This window comes from Oncorhynchus mykiss, chromosome 2, assembly GCF_013265735.2.
Source record: "Oncorhynchus mykiss isolate Arlee chromosome 2, USDA_OmykA_1.1, whole genome shotgun sequence".
Classification (NCBI taxonomy): domain Eukaryota; kingdom Metazoa; phylum Chordata; class Actinopteri; order Salmoniformes; family Salmonidae; genus Oncorhynchus; species Oncorhynchus mykiss.
In genome coordinates this window covers 29,555,944-29,577,358 of record NC_048566.1, presented here as the reverse complement: position 1 = coordinate 29,577,358, position 21,415 = coordinate 29,555,944, and the positions used below count along the sequence as shown (strand labels likewise).

Below are 21,415 nucleotides of genomic sequence, written 5' to 3'. Positions count from 1 at the left end.
GAGGCGTCACTACAGACACCCTGGTTTGATTCCAAGCTGTATCACAACCGGCTGTGATTGGGAGTCCAATAGGGCGGCGCACAATTGGCCCAACGTCGTCCGGGTTTGGCCGGTGTAGACTGTCATTGTAAATAAGAATTTGTTCTTAACTGACTTGCCTAGTTAAATCAACAACAACAAAGAAATGGTGACAGAGTTGGGATGTCCCAAGGATACGATTTAGACTTTAGACTTACACAATTAACAAAACTTTGAGGATGTAGGTGGGTTTTCTAGTAAATTACCTGGCCTGGGCTGCGTTTCAAACTCATAAGACACACCGTCATCCACTTATGCCCTTTGGGGAATCTCCGCGGCCATATTTGTCGTCGGTCCAAATGATTAGCCAAGTAAGGGAAGTTTGCAACCCTTCAGCCCTCGTTTTTAATGGATTTTGCGAGAGCACAATTATGTTCACTTCGGGGCCTAAATCAAATCATATTTTATTAGTCGCATGCGCCGAATACAACAGACCTTACAGTGAAATGCTTACTTACGAGCCCCTAACTGACAGTGCAGTTAAAAAATATGGATAAGAATAAGAGATAAAAGTAACAGGTAATTAGAGGAGCAGTAAAAAATAACAATATATACAGGGGGGTGCCGGTACATGAGTCAATGTGCAGGGGCACCGGTTAGTTGAGGTAGTATGTACATGTTGGTAGAGTTATTAAAGTGACTATGCATAGATGACACCAGAGAGTGGCAGTGGTGTGGAGAGGGGGGAGCGGGCAATGAAACGCCCCATAATTCAATTTGTGATAATTGTACATCCGCTAGGAAAAGTCAGCCAAAACTTAAAACGTCAATATGTTGTCAACATACAAGTGTAAGTAAAAACAAATGTAAATAAGTTAGAAATTGTGCTACTAATGCACAAACACATCTAAAAAATAACAATATATACAGGGGGGTGCCGGTACATGAGTCAATGTGCAGGGGCACCGGTTAGTTGAGGTAGTATGTACATGTTGGTAGAGTTATTAAAGTGACTATGCATAGATGACACCAGAGAGTGGCAGTGGTGTGGAGAGGGGGGAGCGGGCAAAAGTAATTGTTTTTGTTTGGTTAGCTTTAGGAAATTATAGAATAAAACATGTTCCTTCTTCAGAAGTAGCTAGACAGGCTAACGTTAGTTAGCTAATTAATTTGTTAGCTATCATACAGTAGGCATATATATTTAAGCAATAAGTCATGGGGGGGTGAGGGATATGGCCAATATACCACGGCTAAGCGCTGTTCTTATGTATGACGCATTGCTGAGTGCATGGACACAGTCCTTAGCTGTGGTATATTGGCCATATACCACAAACCCCAGAGGTGCCTTATTGCTATTACAAACGGGTTACCAACATAACTAGAGAAGTAAAAATAAATGTTTTGTCATACCGGTGGTATACAGTCTGATATACCACAGCTGTCATCCAATCAGCATTCAGGGCTCGTACCACCCAGTTTATAATAATAATTACATAGTTAATATAAGTAGACATGCAATCATAATTGACTGCAGCGCCCACAAACTACCGGTGGCTGAAAACACAACCGTTGCGGGACGAACGAGTAACGAATTTCCGGGCAAGGGCGGTCCATTTAAAATTAATTATGTACTCCCTCACCCCTTGCCCTGCAAGTGGAAACTCGTCAGACGTCATGAAACGTTATCAGAAGTGTCGACTCACTTTTGAGGGCTGAGGGGAGAAGGTGTGTCTGTTAAGTGTTTGGAATGCAGCCTTGTCTGTTTCGCAAGCATTCCCAGAAGTCTCGCGATGTTGCGTCTCTGAGTTTATAAACTGTGATATTGGTGCTTTCAAGACAACTGTGAACTCGGAAAAAACTAAGTCAAATCATGTCAGTAATCTTCAAGTCGGAAAGTTGCAGCTCTAGAAAGATGCTCCAACTTCCGATTTTGAATTCCGATGACAGTTCAAAAGTGTTTCCCCCCTAAATCCCAGTTGTCATGAACGGACTGAAGTCGAATATTTCCGAGTTTCCAATTGTTTTGAACGCGTTATAAATGAAAATAGCAGACGCAACAGGGATCTGTAAACGTTGAAGAAGTATCCTAGATTATATCCTTGTATTTCCGTGTTTGTACGTTAGCTGTTCCCGCACCTGGAAAAAGTGGACAAGTGGTACATTTTTCGATTTGATATGTTACAAATGTTGTCTAAATTAATGTTGATTAGGCGATTTGTGTTAACAGCAGTAGGCCTAATAAATGTAAACATTTGCAAGCTTCCATAGTTTTACTTTCAATTTCCATTGAAATACAAAACAGATTTACAAGTGCATCTCAAATGTGGCTTGAAAAAAGGCTGACATATATTGTAATCATTGAAAGTTGTCAATATTGTATTGATTTGTTTAACATTTCAATGATGTTAGTCTAACTGATATCAAATCTACTTTGCGGGACATAAAAAAGGCTAATTCTGTGCTAGTTACCGCTGTTTTTGGTCATTTGAAAAAATCTAAAAGGATAATGAAATTGAAATTGTATTTCTAAACCAAGGACAACCTAAAAAATACTTAGGCTATCTGTAATGCCATAATAAACACTAACACAATGTCTGCAGCTGTATTAAAACATCAAACTTTCAGTGTGTAGTTTGTTTTCTTCTCAGGTGTTTGTTGTCGTCAACCACCCAAATAAGGATCATCAACCATGTCCACCTCTATCACAACTGCAAATGGAGTTGTGGTAGTGACACAAGTGTTCCCCTTGGTGGAGAGTGGCAAGGCTTCAGAGCCACTTCTGAATGTCACTCCCCAAATCCAGAGTGCGCCCCTCGGTGTGCCACTGCCTACCACTAAAGTGTCAGAGATGACAAGGGTGTTCCTGCAGCTTCAGCCACAATCTCTTGGGGTGAGAACAGAATATTACTGTCCTTTGTTTTTAGTGCTTATTCCATCCATTTGCCATTGGATTCAATCATCGGCTGTGATATTGTAGAGATCTATATTTAACATCCTTTGAGGGCAATTTGATTTAGAAGAAACATCTAGGCTAAACTGTAAACCACTATTAGTTACCATTTCCACTATTGTTACTTAATGTTCCCCAAATTACTGTTGTCTCAGATTGTGCAGATCATCCTTGGATTGGTGTGCATGGTGATGAGCCTGTCTGCTCTTCTCTCCCCTATCCTGTATGACCAGTTCCCACTCTTCATGGGAGTTGCTGTAAGTTCTGGGTCCCAAGTGGGCAAGTAATATCCAACACACTTAATGCTACATGGACACATGCAATTTTAGAGATGTTTCCTCAGAGTGAATCTGGCATCATCTATCTTACAGTAGTTCTATTGTAACCTAGAAAAGTAGGTGAACAAGCAGGATAACTGACTTCAGATCAGCATTCATGACCAAAGGGCATCCCACAGGAGACAGCAGAACTTGTGTTTATCTATAAAGTGTAGGCCTCTACAGTAGGTGACATTGGATGTGGCAGTTGATTGGACAGCATCACCTTAGTGTCATATGTCAATGGTCTAAAGTGTCTTTCTCTCCTGTGTTGCTCACTCTCTCCAGTTTGTCCTCTCTGGATCTCTCACTGTGGCTGCCCGGAAAGGAACAAGTTTGAGTCTGGTAAGTCATTCGCTGTGATTGTGGTTAATAGCAGTGTGCACTTCAAGTTTACTTTATTAGATTTATAAGTTGAGATGTATATCAGAAATTAAATCTTTGCTATTAGGAAGTAAAACAGGAGATCTTTTTCTAGACCAAAATTCACAAACCAAAAATCTAACCAATTGGAACAGTTAATGGATTTCCTATGTCCATATATTTTAAACAAAACAAACTAACATTGTCACGCAATGGTTGTTCCGTTTCCCCTCCCCATTTCTCACCCTGTCAGATTAAAGGGACTCTGGCTGTGAATGTCGTCAGTGTTCTTGTGGCTCTGGCTGGGGTTGCCTATATTTGCATGCTGCTGACTGTAAAACATGAAGATGGTTTCTGCATCGAAACTGATGACAACTATACTTCCAATTCCAACCAGAACAGGATACAGGAATGCACACGTATGGTTAGGACAATATATGTAAGTATTTACGGAAGTGACCTGGTTCATGTAATTTTGCTGTATTTATTTCTTATGCTAACTTCAGAGAACTCAGTAACCTTCCAAACACATGAGGTTGGTAGCACCTTAATTGGGGAGGACGGCTCATAGTAATGGCTGGAGCAGAATAAGTGGAATGGTATCAAATACATCACACACATTGTTTCTATGCGTTTTATGCCATTCCATTTGCACTGTTCTGGAAATGATTATGATTCATTTTCCCCTCAGCAGCCTCCTGTGCTTCCAAACAGTCTGTTTATTAAAGGTTGTAAGGAGCTAGAGAAATACATCTTTGCAGGCTTATTAAATGTTTTATATATTTACGAGATACGGTTGATATTGTTTTACCAGGATGAGAAACCTGAACAAAACTTGTAAATCCTGCTAAAGTTACAATGCAAATCATTAGCCCAACCATTGACACATATTCCTCTTGCTTTACCCCTGTGTGCATCAGACAGTCTTGAATGGGGTAAAGGGCCTAATGCTGGTCCTGACGGTGATGGAGCTCTGTGTGGCTCTCACTGTCTGCGTCTTCTCTGGGAAAGTCATTCACCTCCATGGGTACTACAGCCTGAGCCGTGGCCGGGGGATGGTAAGCTTGAGAACTGCAGTCAACGCTTATATCAACAGGTTAACAGTCTGTTGAACAGGCAGAGAGTGCAACAGCTGTACATTAAAAACAAGTACAGTCTTACAGTAGTTCAAACATGTAATGCTGTGGGGCATGAACCATTTTGGCCTATTTAACAGAACATTGCTACAATCCCTAACTTTCCCATAACATTTGTTGCTTCTTGACTCCCCCTCTTGTAAACTCCTAGGTATCAGCAATAACTGAATAGCTCCACCTAGTCCTCTGGTAGGCTTGGTGGAGTTTACACCATATTGCTTAGACACACCAATCCAGTCCTTTCAAATCCCCAGAATCGTGAAGGGTATATGGGTTATGTTGAATGGCCAGTTTGAGATGATGCCAGTCTGTGCTAGTTCCTCACTTCATCCTCCTTCCTTCCTCCTTCCTGAACCTTGTCATTGGGTCTAGGTGGTTGTAGAGACTGGTACTGACCCCACCGGAGCCAGCCAGGCCTCCCTGAGTGACAGTGATGTGGCCTTACTGGGCAGTGTTGAGGATTCTGACACCCCGGCTCCACCATACTCTCCTTGAGGCAGAACCATGCCATACACCTCACCCTACTTCTTACAACACATATTGCATTGTAGTATACCCTATGTACTCATGTGTTTCTCTTGTTTGAATTCGTTATTTCACAATTGCTTACCTAAACTGTGCATGAAGATTATCATTAGGAAGTGTGACACGCTGCGAATGTGTCTGATTGTTTTGTCATCAATGTGAGCAGTCGTGTCCTGGTGATCCTTCTGTCCTGATGAATGTATTGCTCTGTAGTGGTTCCTAATATATCAAGTAGGACTGTTATTCTCTTTGCTATTTCATATTACTGTAGAGTTAATATCTTGATTTCTGACAGTGTATCATTCTTTCATTCAATAAATTGAATATTTCCTCTTCAAGTGTTATAGTGTCTACATTGGTAGAAGTTTACACAGGTCACTATAACCTTATTTCCATCTGGTTCCAACTGTTTAATGCTTTTCTGGAGGTGAAATGCCAACCTGACATCACATGCACTCAAATCAGCCATTCATCTTTTGCATTATTGATTTGAAGTGAAACTGAGAATGCATGTTGTTGAGTGGCACTCTACTAAAAGCCGGGGCGCTGTAGGCTGAATATAATTCATGACATGAGGGCAATTTCCTCCATCCCTGACTTAATAGCCTCACCCCCAACAGATCAGTAGGAGGAATTGATTAGTGGTCTTGCATTGGGCGAGTTTGTTTTGCATGGCCCGGTGCCCTGGTGGATGGAGATTTGTCTTTAGGACCAATGGAATGGTTGAAAATGAGCAAACCCTGCTCACCTGGGGAACCAGGCCACACAAAACAAATTTGCCCCTTGTTTCTCCAGTGATGTGCAGTCAGGGTAGGCAGTGCATTCTACAAACCACTACCCTTCGCTGGGTGTGTTACTGGAAGAAGAAAAACTGCTTATCCCATTAATTTTAACAGAAGGCAAAGGTAGGTGATCTGAAATTGTATCATTATTATAAAATATTGCTTGAGAGTAGATCAATATAGCAGCACATTACTCAATTAAAGATTGTTTTTGTTTTCCTTATGAGTAGCTAACTAATACAAAGACAAATCAAATGACTGCTTGCTGAATCAGTAACATTCACAATCACACCCTTTGAAGTATCCTGTAAAGACTATGAAGGAGGAACATGCCAACAACAACCAACATGTTGTCATGCATGGACTGTTAATTTAAATCTAAGTAACCTATTTACTGAGCTAAAAAGTCACCTATTAACTATGGTAAGATTTTTTGTTTCACCCCTCCCAACACAGCAAGCCTTGATTCAATTTGCTACAACTTGAAGGAATGCCGTGCCCCTCCCTCCAACATCCTCTCAGAGGAACAGCTGTCGAGTTATTCCAGGGGAAACTCCAAGACTCTGGGGTGAGCACTCAGTTCGTTCATAGATGTTTATAGAACAGTTAGGATACTATGGATGGAAGGTATGAATGAATGTGGTTTTGTACTATATATGCCTATAGTAGTAGCTGTTCTGTCATGTTCATGATGCACTGCCTGTAGCTTATAAATGTGTAATCAGTTCATACATTTTTAGAGTCTCTTTCTCACTCTACACACTTCTAAGGTGTTTGAGATGATCATTGGGGCTGCTAACGGTCTCCATGGCTGGGAATCTTTTTCAGCTGAACAGTTTCTTTCAAAGAGATGTCTTTGTCATGTTTATTGTTGGAGGATGGATCAGCTATATATTGATCAGTTGTCTTTTAGGTGAAACTAAAAAGAAATTGGAACTGTGCTATTTGTATTCATGCCACTTGCATTGTTCAACGATACTTCCACACATTGTGTATGTGATCTGTCTCTAAAGTTCAGGATGTTGTTATTTATCCCGTAGGTCCTCCTTAGTGGAATTACTCTTGTATATGCTGGCATTCACCCCACATAAAGTACTTCTGGGAAAGTACGAGAAAGCTGTTTAGATGGCGTTCAGAGGCTGGCACCTAGAGTTGTGTCTAGTTCAACAACTGTTAACTCAACCAACTGCTGTCAATCCCTTATACCTTGTGTAATCAAGTAGTCGATTTGGTTCTGGGTTCAAGATCAGTCAACCCCTTAGTCAATTAGTCAACCAAGGGAAATATATTTGTGTTTTCTTTAAGAGTATGTCGCCTCTGTTTCCACAGGTGAAGTAAAATGTCTCACTGAATGTAATGACTGCGATATTCACCATGGTGGGTTTTGGGCTTGCAGTATATAGGAATCCTTTGTCCAGCGAAGTATTCTCTGTTGCTTTTAAAAAGTTCCAGTTCCGCTGACCAGTCAGTCCAGGACTCTGGGGTTTGGATCTCGAGGTTCTACAGTACTTGGTCAAAGTAGTGAAACAAGTCCAAATAACTAGCCACTAGCTCCCCACAGTGGTATCAATCACAATGGTTATCGGGTCCAGAACATTTGACCAATATTGTAACTCACTAGGTCCCCACAACATCTGGCACTGTGTGTTGAGGCTGGCGCAGACACCACTGTAGCAGTAGGAGGCACCTTCCTCGCAGGGCTCGCCGTTCTGCAGGAACACGTTGGGGGGGCAGTAGGGAGAGGCACCGGTGCAGTGCTCTGGGAGGTCACACTCCCCCAGGGGCTGCCGACACATCCATCCACCTGTACGCAGCTGGTTAGACAGAGACAATAGACAGTAAATCAGTAAAGGAGTTTATGATTTGGACCTTTGTTCAGTTTCATGTCACAGATCATGTATCAGTTTAGTTTATTAGGTTCACTATAAGCTATTGCACAAGCAGAAGCTACTCTTCCTGGTGTCCACATAAAACATACAAATACAGTGCCTTGCGAAAGTATTCGGCCCCCTTGAACTTTGCGACCTTTTGCCACATTTCAGGCTTCAAACATAAAGATATAAAACTGTATTTTTTTGTGAAGAATCAACAACAAGTGGGACACAATCATGAAGTGGAATGACATTTATTGGATATTTCAAACTTTTTTAACAAATCAAAAACTGAAAAATTGGGCGTGCAAAATTATTCAGCCCCTTTACTTTCAGTGCAGCAAACTCTCTCCAGAAGTTCAGTGAGGATCTCTGAATGATCCAATGTTGACCTAAATGACTAATGATGATAAATACAATCCACCTGTGTGTAATCAAGTCTCCGTATAAATGCACCTGCACTGTGATAGTCTCAGAGGTCCGTTAAAAGCGCAGAGAGCATCATGAAGAACAAGAAACACACCAGGCAGGTCCGAGATACTGTTGTGAAGAAGTTTAAAGCCGGATTTGGATACTAAAAGATTTCCCAAGCTTTAAACATCCAAATGGAAGGAGTATCAGACCACTGCAAATCTACCAAGACCTGGCCGTCCCTCTAAACTTTCAGCTCATACAAGGAGAAGACTGATCAGAGATGCAGCCAAGAGGCCCATGATCACTCTGGATGAACTGCAGAGATCTACAGCTGAGGTGGGAGACTCTATCCATAGGACAACAATCAGTCGTATAATGCACAAATCTGGCCTTTATGGAAGAGTGGCAAGAAGAAAGCCATTTCTTAAAGATATCCATAAAAAGTGTCGTTTAAAGTTTGCCACAAGCCACCTGGGAGACACACCAAACATGTGGAAGAAGGTGCTCTGGTCAGATGAAACCAAAATTGAACTTTTTGGCAACAATGCAAAACGTTATGTTTGGCGTAAAAGCAACACAGCTCATCACCCTGAACACACCATCTCCACTGTCAAACATGGTGGTGGCAGCATCATGGTTTGGGCCTGCTTTTCTTCAGCAGGGACAGGGAAGATGGTTCAAATTGATGGGAAGATGGATGGAGCCAAATACAGGACCATTCTGGAAGAAAACCTGATGGAGTCTGCAAAAGACCTGAGACTGGGACGGAGATTTGTCTTCCAACAAGACAATGATCCAAAACATAAAGCAAAATCTACAATGGAATGGTTCAAAAATAAACATATCCAGGTGTTAGAATGGCCAAGTCATTGTCCAGACCTGAATCCAATCGAGAATCTGTGGAAAGAACTGAAAACTGCTGTTCACAAATGCTCTCCATCCAACCTCACTGAGCTCAAGCTGTTTTGCAAGGAGGAATGGGAAAAACTGATAGAGACATACCCCAAGCGACTTACAGCTGTAATCGCAGCAAAAGATGGCACTACAAAGCATTAACTTAAGGGGGCTGAATAATTTTGCACGCCCAATTTTTCAGTTTTTGATTTGTTAAAAAAGTTTGAAATATCCAATAAATCTCGTTCCACTTCATGATTGTGTCCCACTTGTTGTTGATTCTTCCCAAAAAGATAGTTTTATATCTTTATGTTTGAAGCCTGAAATGTGGCAAAAGGTCGCAAAGTTCAAGGGGGCCGAATACTTTCGCAAGGCACTGTACATGACAAAATACAGAACAGTACTAGACAAGAACATGAAATATTTAATTACATTTAATTTATAATCAGAGTTCTAACACATATGATTATAATAAATATGATACTAACGACCTGAGCTGATTTAAATGTAGGTGTTCAGTAGTGTGTTCAGTGATGGGGTTGAGTGTGTGAGTGTATCAGTAAGGGTCCAGTGAAGGAGACAGAGGGAGAGAGGCTTGCCCACCTTACAGTTGTCACAACAGATGCCTTTGGAGGAATACTGGGCCCCAGGAACTTTCCGAATGCACTGTATGTGTGACGCACTTAGGCGTAGTGGGTGCGGAGTCAGGCGCAGGAGGCAGAAGGTACAGAACAATGCTTTAATCTCCGGCACAGAGAAAATAGTACACGGCAATACAAATCAAATCAAATCCAATTTTATTTGTCACATACACATGGTTAGCAGATGTTAGTGCGAGTGTAGCGAAATGCTTGTGCTTCTAGTTCCGACAATGCAGTAATAACCAACAAGTAATCTAGCTAACAATTCCAAAACTACTACCTTATAGACACAAGTGTAAGGGGATAAAGAATATGTACATAAAGATATATGAATGAGTGATGGTACAGAGCGGCATAGGCAAGATACAGTAGATGGTATTGAGTGCAGTATATACATATGAGATGAGTGTGTAAACAAAGTGGCATAGTTAAAGTGGCTAGTGATACATGTATTACATAAGGATGCAGTAGATGATATAGAGTACAGGGCGCACATAAACGACCGGCCCAAGACCAGGATCTAAACAGTCCGGAAAAAAAAAAAAAAACTGAAACGCACCACCACACAGAAACAACAGGGGAAAAATAAGCCCGCACAAAGAGCAGGCGGGCCTTACCGGCTTAAATAGCCCAACTAAAAACCTAAACAAGAAACAGGTGAAACCAATAAGACAAAACCAACAGAAAAGGGAAATGATTGTCATATGTGGTTGTCTTACCTAGCTAGTACATTAAGTTAAATCGCTCTGGATTTCTACTAAGCTATATACAATTATTTTAAGGTCATACCAAGGATCATTTAGCTATTTGATTTGGAATTTTAAGAACCCTTGAAGAATTCCCCAAAATATATTTAAAAAATACTTGATGGAAAATTGTATTTGGCCCATAAATATGCATTGAATAACAAATTCACTACACGGAACAATAGATAGTCCCCCCAAAAAAATCTAAAGAAAGTTTGTTCTTAACTGTCTGACCTATATCTGAGAGCTATAACAAATAGCAGGAACATTTATTTGTATTATTATTTGTATTTATTTGTACATGTACTTAACTCCTTATTTTTGGCACTAAACAGTGTCCATATATACTTACATAATTTTTAAAAAGTGGTACTGGCGACCTTCAGACGAGTCTTGTGAGGCCTGTGGGTATCCTAAAGCAAAATAACACATGTACGCGTTTGTGAGACGCACCTTTCCAAAGAGAGGTGATATTAGTGTGTAGCCCAAACAGTTCGGACACAACAGACAAAAGCTGGCAGATCGGCAGTAAGATTATGGGGGTCATAGAACAAAACGGAGAATATCATCGTGAGAGTCTTATCTTTCCATAGAGGGGTCATATATATATATATATATATATATATATATATATATATATATATATATATATATATATATATGACCGGACGCTACAGACGATTTTGTGAGAAGACCGATTTTCGGGATGTCTCATGATCTGACAAACACTTCTCTAGCTAGCTCTGTCACTTTTCATCGCAGATGCGGAAGTGCGACATAGGTGTATATGGTGGATTGAGAAACATTATGCTTAAACTGCGCTGTTTACATGATGAATGTATAATTTTTATTGTCCGTTATGAACTAATTATTATTTACAATGACGGCTTACCCCTGCCAAACCCGGACGGCGCTGGGCCAATTACGGCCGGATGTGATACAGCCTGGATTCGAACCAGGGACTGTAGTGACGCCTCTTGCACTGAGATGCAGTGCCTTAGACCGCTGCGCCTCTCGGGAGCTAAAACTTAAATCAAATAAATTCCATCTCATTCTTCAATACATTAGATCGTACATAGATATACCTTACATTATTTGTATCAGTAGATTTGAACTGCTTAGTTGTGTTTTTCAAAATTGTTATTTTAGGCAGGTTTATTTTACTGAAGCATCTTCAAAATAATATTGGTCTTTGGCGCCATCTACTGGATCAATACTACACTGAATGGGGCGGCACATGGGTGCAACCACAGTCATAAAGGAAGAGGCGAAGCTAGAGGTTTCACTCTCGCCAAAATCTGTCCAAAATAAGGCCAACACGTTTCTATTGGTTAATGTTTTACATAAATTTGTCGCCTGCCTTCCTGCCTTTGGGACAACGACTCCCATTGTTAGGGCGGTGACATGAGCATCTTGTCATTATATACAGATCTCTGCTAGAGTGCCACGTGTTTGGTAGATGGGGAGCTCAGTGTCAAAGTTATGAGGTAGATAATGCTACCCTCCCAAGGAAGTGTGATTCGTTTTTTGTTGTTCTCCATTATAATTGATTATGTATTCTATCAGGGAGAACAGATATTGGGAGGTCTTTGTTTGCGGACGACAGGGCACTGTGGAAGAGAGGGAGAAATATTCCCCATAAAGTCAGGAGAGTTCAAGAAGGATCAGAGAAGTTGAACAGTAGTCCCACAGGTGGGGCTTCAAGTTCTCAGTTGAGAAAACCAGAGGTGTGGACTTGAGTTACATGACTTGGACTCGAGTCAGACTCGATTCACAAATATGATGACTTGCAACTCGACTTTGACTTTAACACCAATGACTCGTGACTTAACCAATGACCAATGACTTAACTTGGACTTGAGCCTTTTGACTCAAACTGACTTGATACCCTCTCCAAGCCCAAATATTAAACATTATGCTATTAAAAAAACTGTGCAGCGCATCAACTCTTCATTTAACCGATAACAATTTGAATCGGACAACAGCCAATCAAATTGTGCCAGCTGAGAAAAAGTTGTGTGTGGCAGTGCAAAGGAACATCAGTGGGTGAATTCAGACGAAGCCCTTGGAAAGATGATACCCAAAATGATTATGTTCGGACATAAAGACTACGCTGTAGTCAACAAAAAACAGATTCCAACTTGCAAAACATGCGGGAAGAAAATTACAGACGGAGGGGATAGAATAGCATTAAAAACAAATGACAAGAGTTGTGGAATAGGGAGGGAAAGGGAAGACTCCTGTGTAAGATCCAGGAAAATGTGAGGGCAGGGAGGAACGAGGGATCACAAGGCTCTGGGACACACAGAGCTCAACAGTACAAAACATCTGACTGGGTGTGATCACTGTCAGGAGAAGATGGAGACAGTGGAAAACGGATTATTTCAGTGCCAGCATAGGTATAGGTTTCATTAGTCAATTTTTTTTAAACATTGTCAGAATTCTGACAATACAGAAATACAGATGGTATGATGCTGTCTTTTCCATCATGTGATTTATAATGCATCATATCAGCTGTATTTCGGGTATTGTGAAAGTTATACTGTATATATTTAAAACCTTATTGATGACATGCAACGCATTTTGATATCAACAATGGACTAAGGAAAAAAATCCCAAAATGTGTTTTTGGGGTGGAATTTTCAGGAGATGAGAATAGTTGGTAGGATTTAGAGTTTTTAGACTTTCCTTTTCTCTGGTCCACACTCCAGTCCAGTTTGTTGTGGTAAAGAACATTACAGTTGGTTGAGAACCGCCATATATAAACTGAAGAAGAAGAAGAGACACATGTGATTTCGATGTAGCCAATGAATGTAGGTAGTTAGCTACGTGTACATTTGTGTTTATATTCCTTGGACATGACAGCCAGCCATAGAAGCTAAGAAGATCAGTGGGCAGGAAACAATAGCTAACAAGGCAGGAGCCCACTGGATAGTTAGCTAATACAGCTTGGGAATTGATCAGAATAACGGCTAGCTATAGAGTTATCTTGGTTGTCAATACTTCAGTGAACTGCAGTGGGATGTCAATTGCGATACTCATTTGAACAAATGTGTAATGTGGCAATATTAGCTAGCTAGCTAACGTGCATTGCCATTCTTATATTGCTTTCAGATTTGTTATCGCTCGCAGGATTATTTTACAAATTGTTTTGTAAATCAGGCTAGCCAACTCACCTGCATTAAACTACTGTATCTATCAATAAGGATAATAATTGACAACCATGGAAAAAGTCACGAAAATACTGGTTCATCTGTCGAAGAATAATGTCGCACCGCAATGTGCCCGTTTTGTACAGGTCAGTTGTGCATGTGCTATGTTTTTGCTTTGTTGTCACTTCAACACTAGCCAAATGCCAATGTCACGTGGAATTTATGAAAACGAGGTCCTATGTCAGTGTTTGTTTTTACTGCAGTACCATTTTAAAGGGGTAGGTCACCCAAATTAAATAAAAGGTTAAATACAAAATAAAACAATAATACTGTACATATACACTACATGACCGAAAGTATGTGGACAACTTCACGTCAAACATCTAATTGCAAAATCATGGGCATTACTATGGAGTTTGTGCCCCCCAGTCGGCTTTCCAATTCATCCCAAAGCAGTTCGGTGGGGTTTAGGTCAGGGCTCTGCTGGCCAGTCAAGTTTTTCCACACTGATCTCGACAAACTATTTCTGTATGGACCTCCCTTTATACACTGGGGCATTGTCATTGTCATAAAAAATAAAAAATACACTGGGGCATTGTCATGCTGAAACAGGAAAGGGCCTTCCTCAAACTGTTGCCACAAAGTTGGAAGCACATAATCATCTGGAATGTCATTGTATGCTGTAGCATTAAGATTTCCCTTCACTGGAACTAAGGGGCCTAGCCCAAGCCATGAAAAACAGCCCCAGACCATTATTCCTTCTCCAAGCTTTCTAGTTGGCATTATGCTTTGGGTCAGGTAGCGTTCTCCTGGTAGCCGCCAAACCCAGATTCGTCTGTCGGACTGCCAGATGGTGAAGCGTGATTCATCACTCCAGAGAATGGAGTTCTACTGCTCCCGAGTGGCAAGCTTTGCACCACTCCGGCCGACGATTGGTGATTTTAGGCTTATGTGCGGCTGCTCGGCAATGGCAATCCATTTCATGAAGCTCCCGGCGAACAGTTCTGACTTTGCTTCCAGAGGCAGTTTGGAACTCGGTAGTGAGTGTTGCAAATGAGGACAGACAATTTTTTACGCACTATGTGCTTCAGCACTCGGCAGTCCCATTCTATGAGCTTGTGTGGCCTACCACTTCGCGGCTGAGCTGTTGTTGCTCCTAGACGTTTCCACTTCACAATAACAGCACTTACAGTGGCAAGAAAAAGTATGTGAACCCTTTGGAAATACCTGGATTTCTGCATAAATTGGTCATCACATTTTATTTGATCTTCATCTAGGTCACAACAATAGACAGTCTGCTTAAACTAATAACGCGCAAACAATTATACGTTTTCATGTCTTTATTGAACACACAGTGCAGGGTGGGAAAAGTATGTGAAACCTTGGATTCAATAACTGGTTGACCCTCCAATAACCTCAACCAAACATTTTTTTGTAGTTGCGGATCAGACCTGCACAACGGTCAGGAGGAATTTTGGACCATTCCTTTTTACAAAACTTTTTACAAAACAATATTGGGACTGCAGTAGCTTCTTCTGTGGTGTCCTCCCATGAACACCATTCTTGTTTAGTGTTTTACGTATCATAGACTCGTCAGAGATGTTAGCATGTTCCAGACATTTCTGTAAGTCTTCAGCTGACACTCTAGGATTCTTCTTAAACCTCATTTAGCATTCTGCGCTGTGCTCTTGCAGTCATCTGCAACAGTTCTGAACTTTCTCAATTTATAGACAATTTGTCTTACCGTGGACTGATGAACATCAAGGCTTTTAGAGATACTTTTGTAACCCTTTCCAGCTTATGCAAGTCAACAATTCTTAATCGTAGGTATTCTAACATCTCCTTTGTTCAATGTGAATAGCAAACTCAAATTTTGTGAGTTTTTTTTATAGGGTAAGGCAGCTCTAACCAACTTCTCCAATCTCATTGATGACTCCAGTTAGCTTTTGGAGAAGTCATTAGCCTAGGGATTCACATACTTTTTCCAACCTACAACTGAATGTTTAAATGATGTATTCAATATAGACAAGAAATCCAGGTAATTCCAAAGGGTTCACATACTTTTTCTTGCCACTGTAGAGTTGCTCGGGGCAGCTCTAGCAGGGCAGAAATTTGACGAAGTGAGTTGTTGGAAAGGTGGCGTCCTATGACGGTGCCTTACTGAGCTCTTCAGTAAGGCCATTCTACTGACAATGTTTATCTATGGAGATTAAATGACTGTGTGCTCGATTTGATACATTATGAAATAGAATCCACTAATTTGAAGGGGCGTCCACATACGTTTGTATATACAGTGGGGAGAACAAGTATTTGATACACTGCCGATTTTGTAGGTTTTAATACTTACAACGCATGTAGAGGTCTGTAATTTTTATCATAGGTACACTTCAACTGTGAGAGATGCAATAAAATGCATATGAATTACTTAAAAATCATACAATGTGATTTTTGTTTTAGATTCCATGACATCAGTATTTGATCACCTACCAACCAGTAAGAATTCCGGCTCTCACAGACCTGTTAGTTTTTCTTTAAGAAGCCCTCCTGTTCTCCACTTATTACCTGTATTAACTGCACCTGTTTGAACTCGTTACCTGGGGCTTCTTAGGGGCTCGCTACCTGGGGCTCCATGCAAGATCTCACCTCGTGGGGCATCAATGATCATGAGGAAGGTGAGGGATCAGCCCAGAACTACACGGCAGGACCTGGTTAATGACCTGAAGAGAGCTAGGACCACAGTCTCAAAGGAAACCATTAGTAACACACTACGCCTTCATGGATTAAAATCCTGCAGCGCACGCAAGGTCCCCCAGCTCAAGCCAGCGCATGTCCAGGCCCGTCTGAAGTTTGCTAATGACCATCTGGATGATCCAGACGAGGAATGGGATAAGGTCATGTGGTCTAATGAGACAAAAATAGAGCTTTTTGGTCTAAACTTCACTCGCTGTGTTTGGAGGAAGAAGGAGGATGAGTATGACCCCAAGAACACCATCCCAACCGTGAAGCATGGAGGTGGAAACATCATTCTTTGGGGATGCTTTTCTGCAAAGGGTACAGGACGACTGCACCGTATTGAGGGGAGGATGGATGAGGCCATGTATCGCGAGATCTTGGCCAACAACCTCCTTCCCTCAGTAAGAGCATTGAAGATGGGTTGTGGCTGGGTCTTCCAGCATGACAACGACCCGAAACACACAGCCAGGGCAACTAAGGCGTGGCTCCATAAGAAGCATCTCAAGGTCCTGGAGTGGCCTAGCCAGTCTCCAGACCTGAACCCAATAGAAAATCTTTGGAGGGAGCTGAAAGTCCGTATTGCCCAGTGACAGCCCCGAAACCTGAAGGATCTGGAGAAGGTCTGTATGGACGAGTGGGCCAAAATCCCTGCTGCAGTGTGTGCAAACCTGGTCAAGAACTACAGGAAACGTATGATCTCTGTAATTGCAAACAAAGGTTTCTGTACCAAATATTAGGTTCTGCTTTTCTGATGTATCAAATACTTATGTCATGCAATAAAATGCAAATTAATTACTTAAAAATCATAAAATTAGATTTTCTGGATTTTTGTTTTAGATTCCGTCTCTCACAGTTGGAGTGTACCTATGATAAAAATTACAGACCTCTACATGCTTTGTAAGTAGGAAAACCTGCAAAATCAGCAGTATATCAAATACTTGTTCTCCCCACGGTATAGTTTATATTTCCTTAATCTATGGGCCAAAGATTGCCGTCCATAATCAGGATTTGTATATTGATAACCAAAAAACAATGACTGGCCCAGTACTTTCCCCTCCAAAATACATTGAAATCAAGTCATTTAGGTAAATGGTTAGCCTTTATTGTAGTTGCCGAATTTTCAAAGGTTGTTATATGAGGTGAATTATGCAACAGTTAAAAAAACGTCTTTTTTTTTACCACTTAATTTTCTGTTAGAGCATAACAGGTCATTTTACAGAGACTCTTGATGATGAGGTGGAGGTGAAGTGTTCTTTGGAGAACAATCGCTTTATACTGTGTGACTGCGAGAAGGGGAGAGGAATTCCTCTAAAGGTAATGGCTCAACGGAATACATTCAATTTATTAAAATTATAGGTTTAGTTGTTTTATCGGTTGTGGCCACATCCTATATAAATAATTGTTGGTTGACTAAAAAAAGTATAATGGAAAATGTTTGAGTTTATTTGGTTGATATTTCTTTTTTCTCAGAGGGCAACCTTTTGCCCCTTCAAGTATCTGTCTGACGCAGAGGCAGCTGCAATCCCATTGGATGTTCAGAGCCGCGGAGTGGATGTGGGGGTTGCTATTCTTCTGCAGTCAGCCAATCAGAAGGTGTTGTTAACTCGACGGGCGGCCAGTCTCCGCATTTTCCCCAATGTGTGGGTTCCTCCAGGTATGGCATCATTTTGCGGAAGTAAATTTTCAAAATGAAATAGCATTCCATAGGACGACACTTTGGGTAACCCAATTAACCTTAGTGTTGTTTCCTGATATTGAAAGGGTGATTTGTTTTCTTTTTTTCAGGTGGCCATGTGGAACTGGATGAGAGGGTAAACTTTCTAGTTGCTATAGCTATTAAACAGTGGAAGATAAAATGGATTATTCCCCATAAGTGTCTTTGCCTGTGGTTTCAACACCCTCATGGTCTCTGGGGTCAATTCCCTTCAATCAAGCATGGTGTGTGTGTTTGCCTCATATCTCTCTTGTTTGTCAGCTCCTGGACGCAGGGCTGAGGGAGCTGAGGGAGGAGACAGGACTGAAGCTGGACCCTGGAGACGTCTCAGCTCAGCTGCTGGGGCTCTGGGAGGTGGGAAATCACTGCCACTACACATCACATTTCCAGGGAATAGTTTATTAAATAATAATATGTAAATGCATTAGAAAAAATCTACTGGCCACAATTCCACAGACATTTGACATTCTGATTTGTCTGACAGTCCTGTTTGCTCATGTTCTGTTTCTCTTCACAGTCAGTTTTCCCACCCATGCTGAGCAGAGGGATGCCGCAGAGGCACCATGTGGTCACTTACATGCTCCTAAACACCTCCCTCACACACCAGCAACTCCAGGTATTTGCCTCACTGTCCTGTATCTGTCTCTGTCTGTCTGTCTGGCTGTCTGTCTGTCTGTCTGTCTGTCTGTCTGTCTGTCTGTCTGTCTGTCTGTCTGTCTGCCTGTCTGGTGTTATCATTAAAGGCATACAAAGCCAAGGCCTCTGACACTAAAGACTATATTTGTTCTAGGCCTCTCTGCACCCCAAGCCTGCTGAGGTCAGTGGTTGTCTGTGGGTGGACGCCTCGCTGGTCAAGGCCATCGTGTCCGCCGTGGACGGAGAGGAGGGTTCTGTGACACCGTTGGAGGGCCTGGCTCCAACCATAAGGTATATCACATCCACGAAGTAATGCACTCAAAACATAAACATAAAAAATAGATTATATAGTTTACCATTGATAAGTATTTGTGAAAAAAAAGTTTTACTGGGCTAATTTCCTCTGACATTAATTATTTAATTGCGTTCCTCTTAACAATGTTGGCATTTTGTTTCTGTGGTGTTGGTTCTGCAGTGTATCGGAGGTCTCTCCGGAAGGTGGGCTCAGTGAGTCAATTTTGCCATTGTCTGTTTTGTGTAACCGGGCCCCGAATAGCGGACAGGATGTGGAGCGGGTCAGCACTGGTACCAAATACGCCCTGGAGCTCTGGCTTAAGAACCTGGAGGGACAGGGGACCCGGTGTTAACTGTCTTTACTAAACCTGGACGTCTAGCCCTGTGATGAAGTGACTTCCTGGAGGATGACATCACTTCCTGGAGTTTGCCTTAACCGGTGAAGGTCACCTAAAGTGAACTATCATCTTTCAAAAAATCTTGTACGTATTAACCAATAATGAACTTTGGGTGATCTGTCCCTTTAATATCTACAGCAACACCTACAAGTCTTATATGACTGTTTGAGGGCTTTGCATGAGCTATCAATGTTGTGCGTAAGAACAGTTTTTATTGCAAGGGTGTTGTTAGTGATGAAATGTTATGAACAAAGTGGATTTATACTGCAGATGCTTTTGTGATCATTATATTCCATTTGCGCCTTCAAGCCACAAGATGGCAATGCATAGCCTACACAGTGATTTCACATTTGGAAACAAGCGCAAAACAATCAGAATTCTGATTTAAGTTTACATAATTATCTTGACTTGTAAATAATAATGTGTTCTTAACTGACTCGCCTGATTAAATAAAAATGTATACAAATATTTACATTTTTCTAAATGTAATTATTTTCCTCAACCAGCATATTTACTATTTTTTTTTTTTTTTTTTTACTAAACTCAGACAGAAGTTAGGTCTCAAGTCAGTTAGGTTAGGTCTTCATTGTAAAGATAAACACATAAATATGGTATTGTACTTTCAACTGAAGATATCTAATATTTATTGTTTGCAGTGATTCAATAATTAGCATTTAAAGACCACATTTTTATATGTCATAAGTGGAAGGTGTGTGTGTCATATAACGAAACCTCTGTTCACCCACACCCAGATTAATATACTATACATTATGGCAACCTCACCCATGGATAAACTACTGGGAAATATGCTTACTTTGTTCTTTGGCTGCATTTAGACATGCAGCCCAATTCTGATCTTTTTCCCACCAATTGGTCTTTGACCAATCACATCAGATATTTTTCAGAGCTGATCTGATTGTTCCAAAGACCAATTAGTGGAAAAAAATAATAATCAAAATTGGGCTGCCTTTGTAAAGCAGTCTTGGTGTGCCAGCTGTTTATGTAGGATTTAACAGCTACTGTTACTGCGTTGCAGTCTCATGGTTGATCTGAAGCAATGCGTGACATTTGAACGCAAATCGGCCAATTTCAAAGTGAAATCTTGAATGTTAAATGGTGGAGGGGTATGGGGTGGGGTGTAATAATGAAATGTAAAACAGTTTTAGAACAGTTTTCTACAATAACTAATTAACTAAGTGACTACAATTGGTGCATTAAATTAGGGACACATTTTACAACATCAACAAGTCAGAATCCACAGTAAGAAATTGGAAGGGTTTTTGTTTTCTCTAATTCATCATAAGTCATTACATTTTAATATCACTAGGAATAACATTCAGATGGAAAGAGTTGGGAGCATAATCTTCATCAGATCCTGAACTATCCCATTTTTCCCGAACTGTCCTGGCTTTTACCATGCAGAGGTAATCGGACCTGTTGTCAGTATTAGGAGCATCACACCCTCTGTGCCAATAGCAGTGGGAACTGGGCATTCCAGTGGGCAAGTATGTGGCAGGGCATTCAAGGTATAATCAAGTCTTGATGCCACATTTCCTTGCCAGCGTATTGCCTGTATTGGTGATGTCGTGATATTACTCTGTTAGATTTTCTAGATTTGTCCTATCGTCATAGTCTGTCACTTGTCTGATTTTGTTTCTAAGTTACATAAGAGTGACTCAGTGACTTATTCATTACCACTAATGTATTTGTGTCTGCATATCTTCATATGTGGATTTTACCTTTTGCCATTGACAATTGACAGACAACTTTTGTCATATTGGCCGAAATGCAAAGACATTGACTTATTTTCTTGATGGTATTATTAGAATAG

The 21,415-nt window shown here is 41.0% G+C and overlaps 2 protein-coding genes across 4 annotated transcripts; both read left to right on the top strand.

Annotated features, from left to right (window-relative positions):
• Positions 1-2,006: 2,006 nt before the first annotated feature.
• si:dkey-7j14.6 (uncharacterized protein LOC556585 homolog) lies at positions 2,007-5,647 on the top strand. Of its 2 annotated transcripts, none has more exons than XM_021557674.2 (7): positions 2,007-2,174; positions 2,667-2,908; positions 3,124-3,225; positions 3,574-3,630; positions 3,902-4,087; positions 4,569-4,706; positions 5,157-5,647. In XM_021557674.2, exons 2-7 carry the CDS (start codon positions 2,708-2,710, stop codon positions 5,277-5,279), a joined length of 807 nt encoding a protein of 268 aa, XP_021413349.2. In that variant the 5' UTR covers positions 2,007-2,174; positions 2,667-2,707; the 3' UTR covers positions 5,280-5,647. The 2 variants fall into 2 exon arrangements, with proteins under 2 accessions (XP_021413349.2, XP_021413357.2); XM_021557682.2 differs by having other exon boundaries at positions 2,032-2,174; positions 2,651-2,908; positions 5,157-5,638.
• Positions 5,648-6,547: 900 nt separating this feature from the next.
• Positions 6,548-20,056, top strand: LOC110486216 (nucleoside diphosphate-linked moiety X motif 17). 2 transcript variants are annotated; one of them, XM_021557653.2, is made up of 8 exons: positions 6,548-6,659; positions 17,740-17,856; positions 18,013-18,196; positions 18,328-18,353; positions 18,518-18,610; positions 18,774-18,872; positions 19,047-19,183; positions 19,368-20,056. In XM_021557653.2, the coding sequence occupies exons 1-8, from the start codon at positions 6,582-6,584 to the stop codon at positions 19,537-19,539; spliced, it is 906 nt and encodes a 301-aa protein (XP_021413328.2). In that variant the 5' UTR covers positions 6,548-6,581; the 3' UTR covers positions 19,540-20,056. The 2 variants fall into 2 exon arrangements, with proteins under 2 accessions (XP_021413328.2, XP_021413337.1); XM_021557662.2 differs by lacking the exon at positions 6,548-6,659 and adding an exon at positions 13,490-13,955.
• The last annotated feature ends 1,359 nt before the right edge of the window (positions 20,057-21,415 follow it).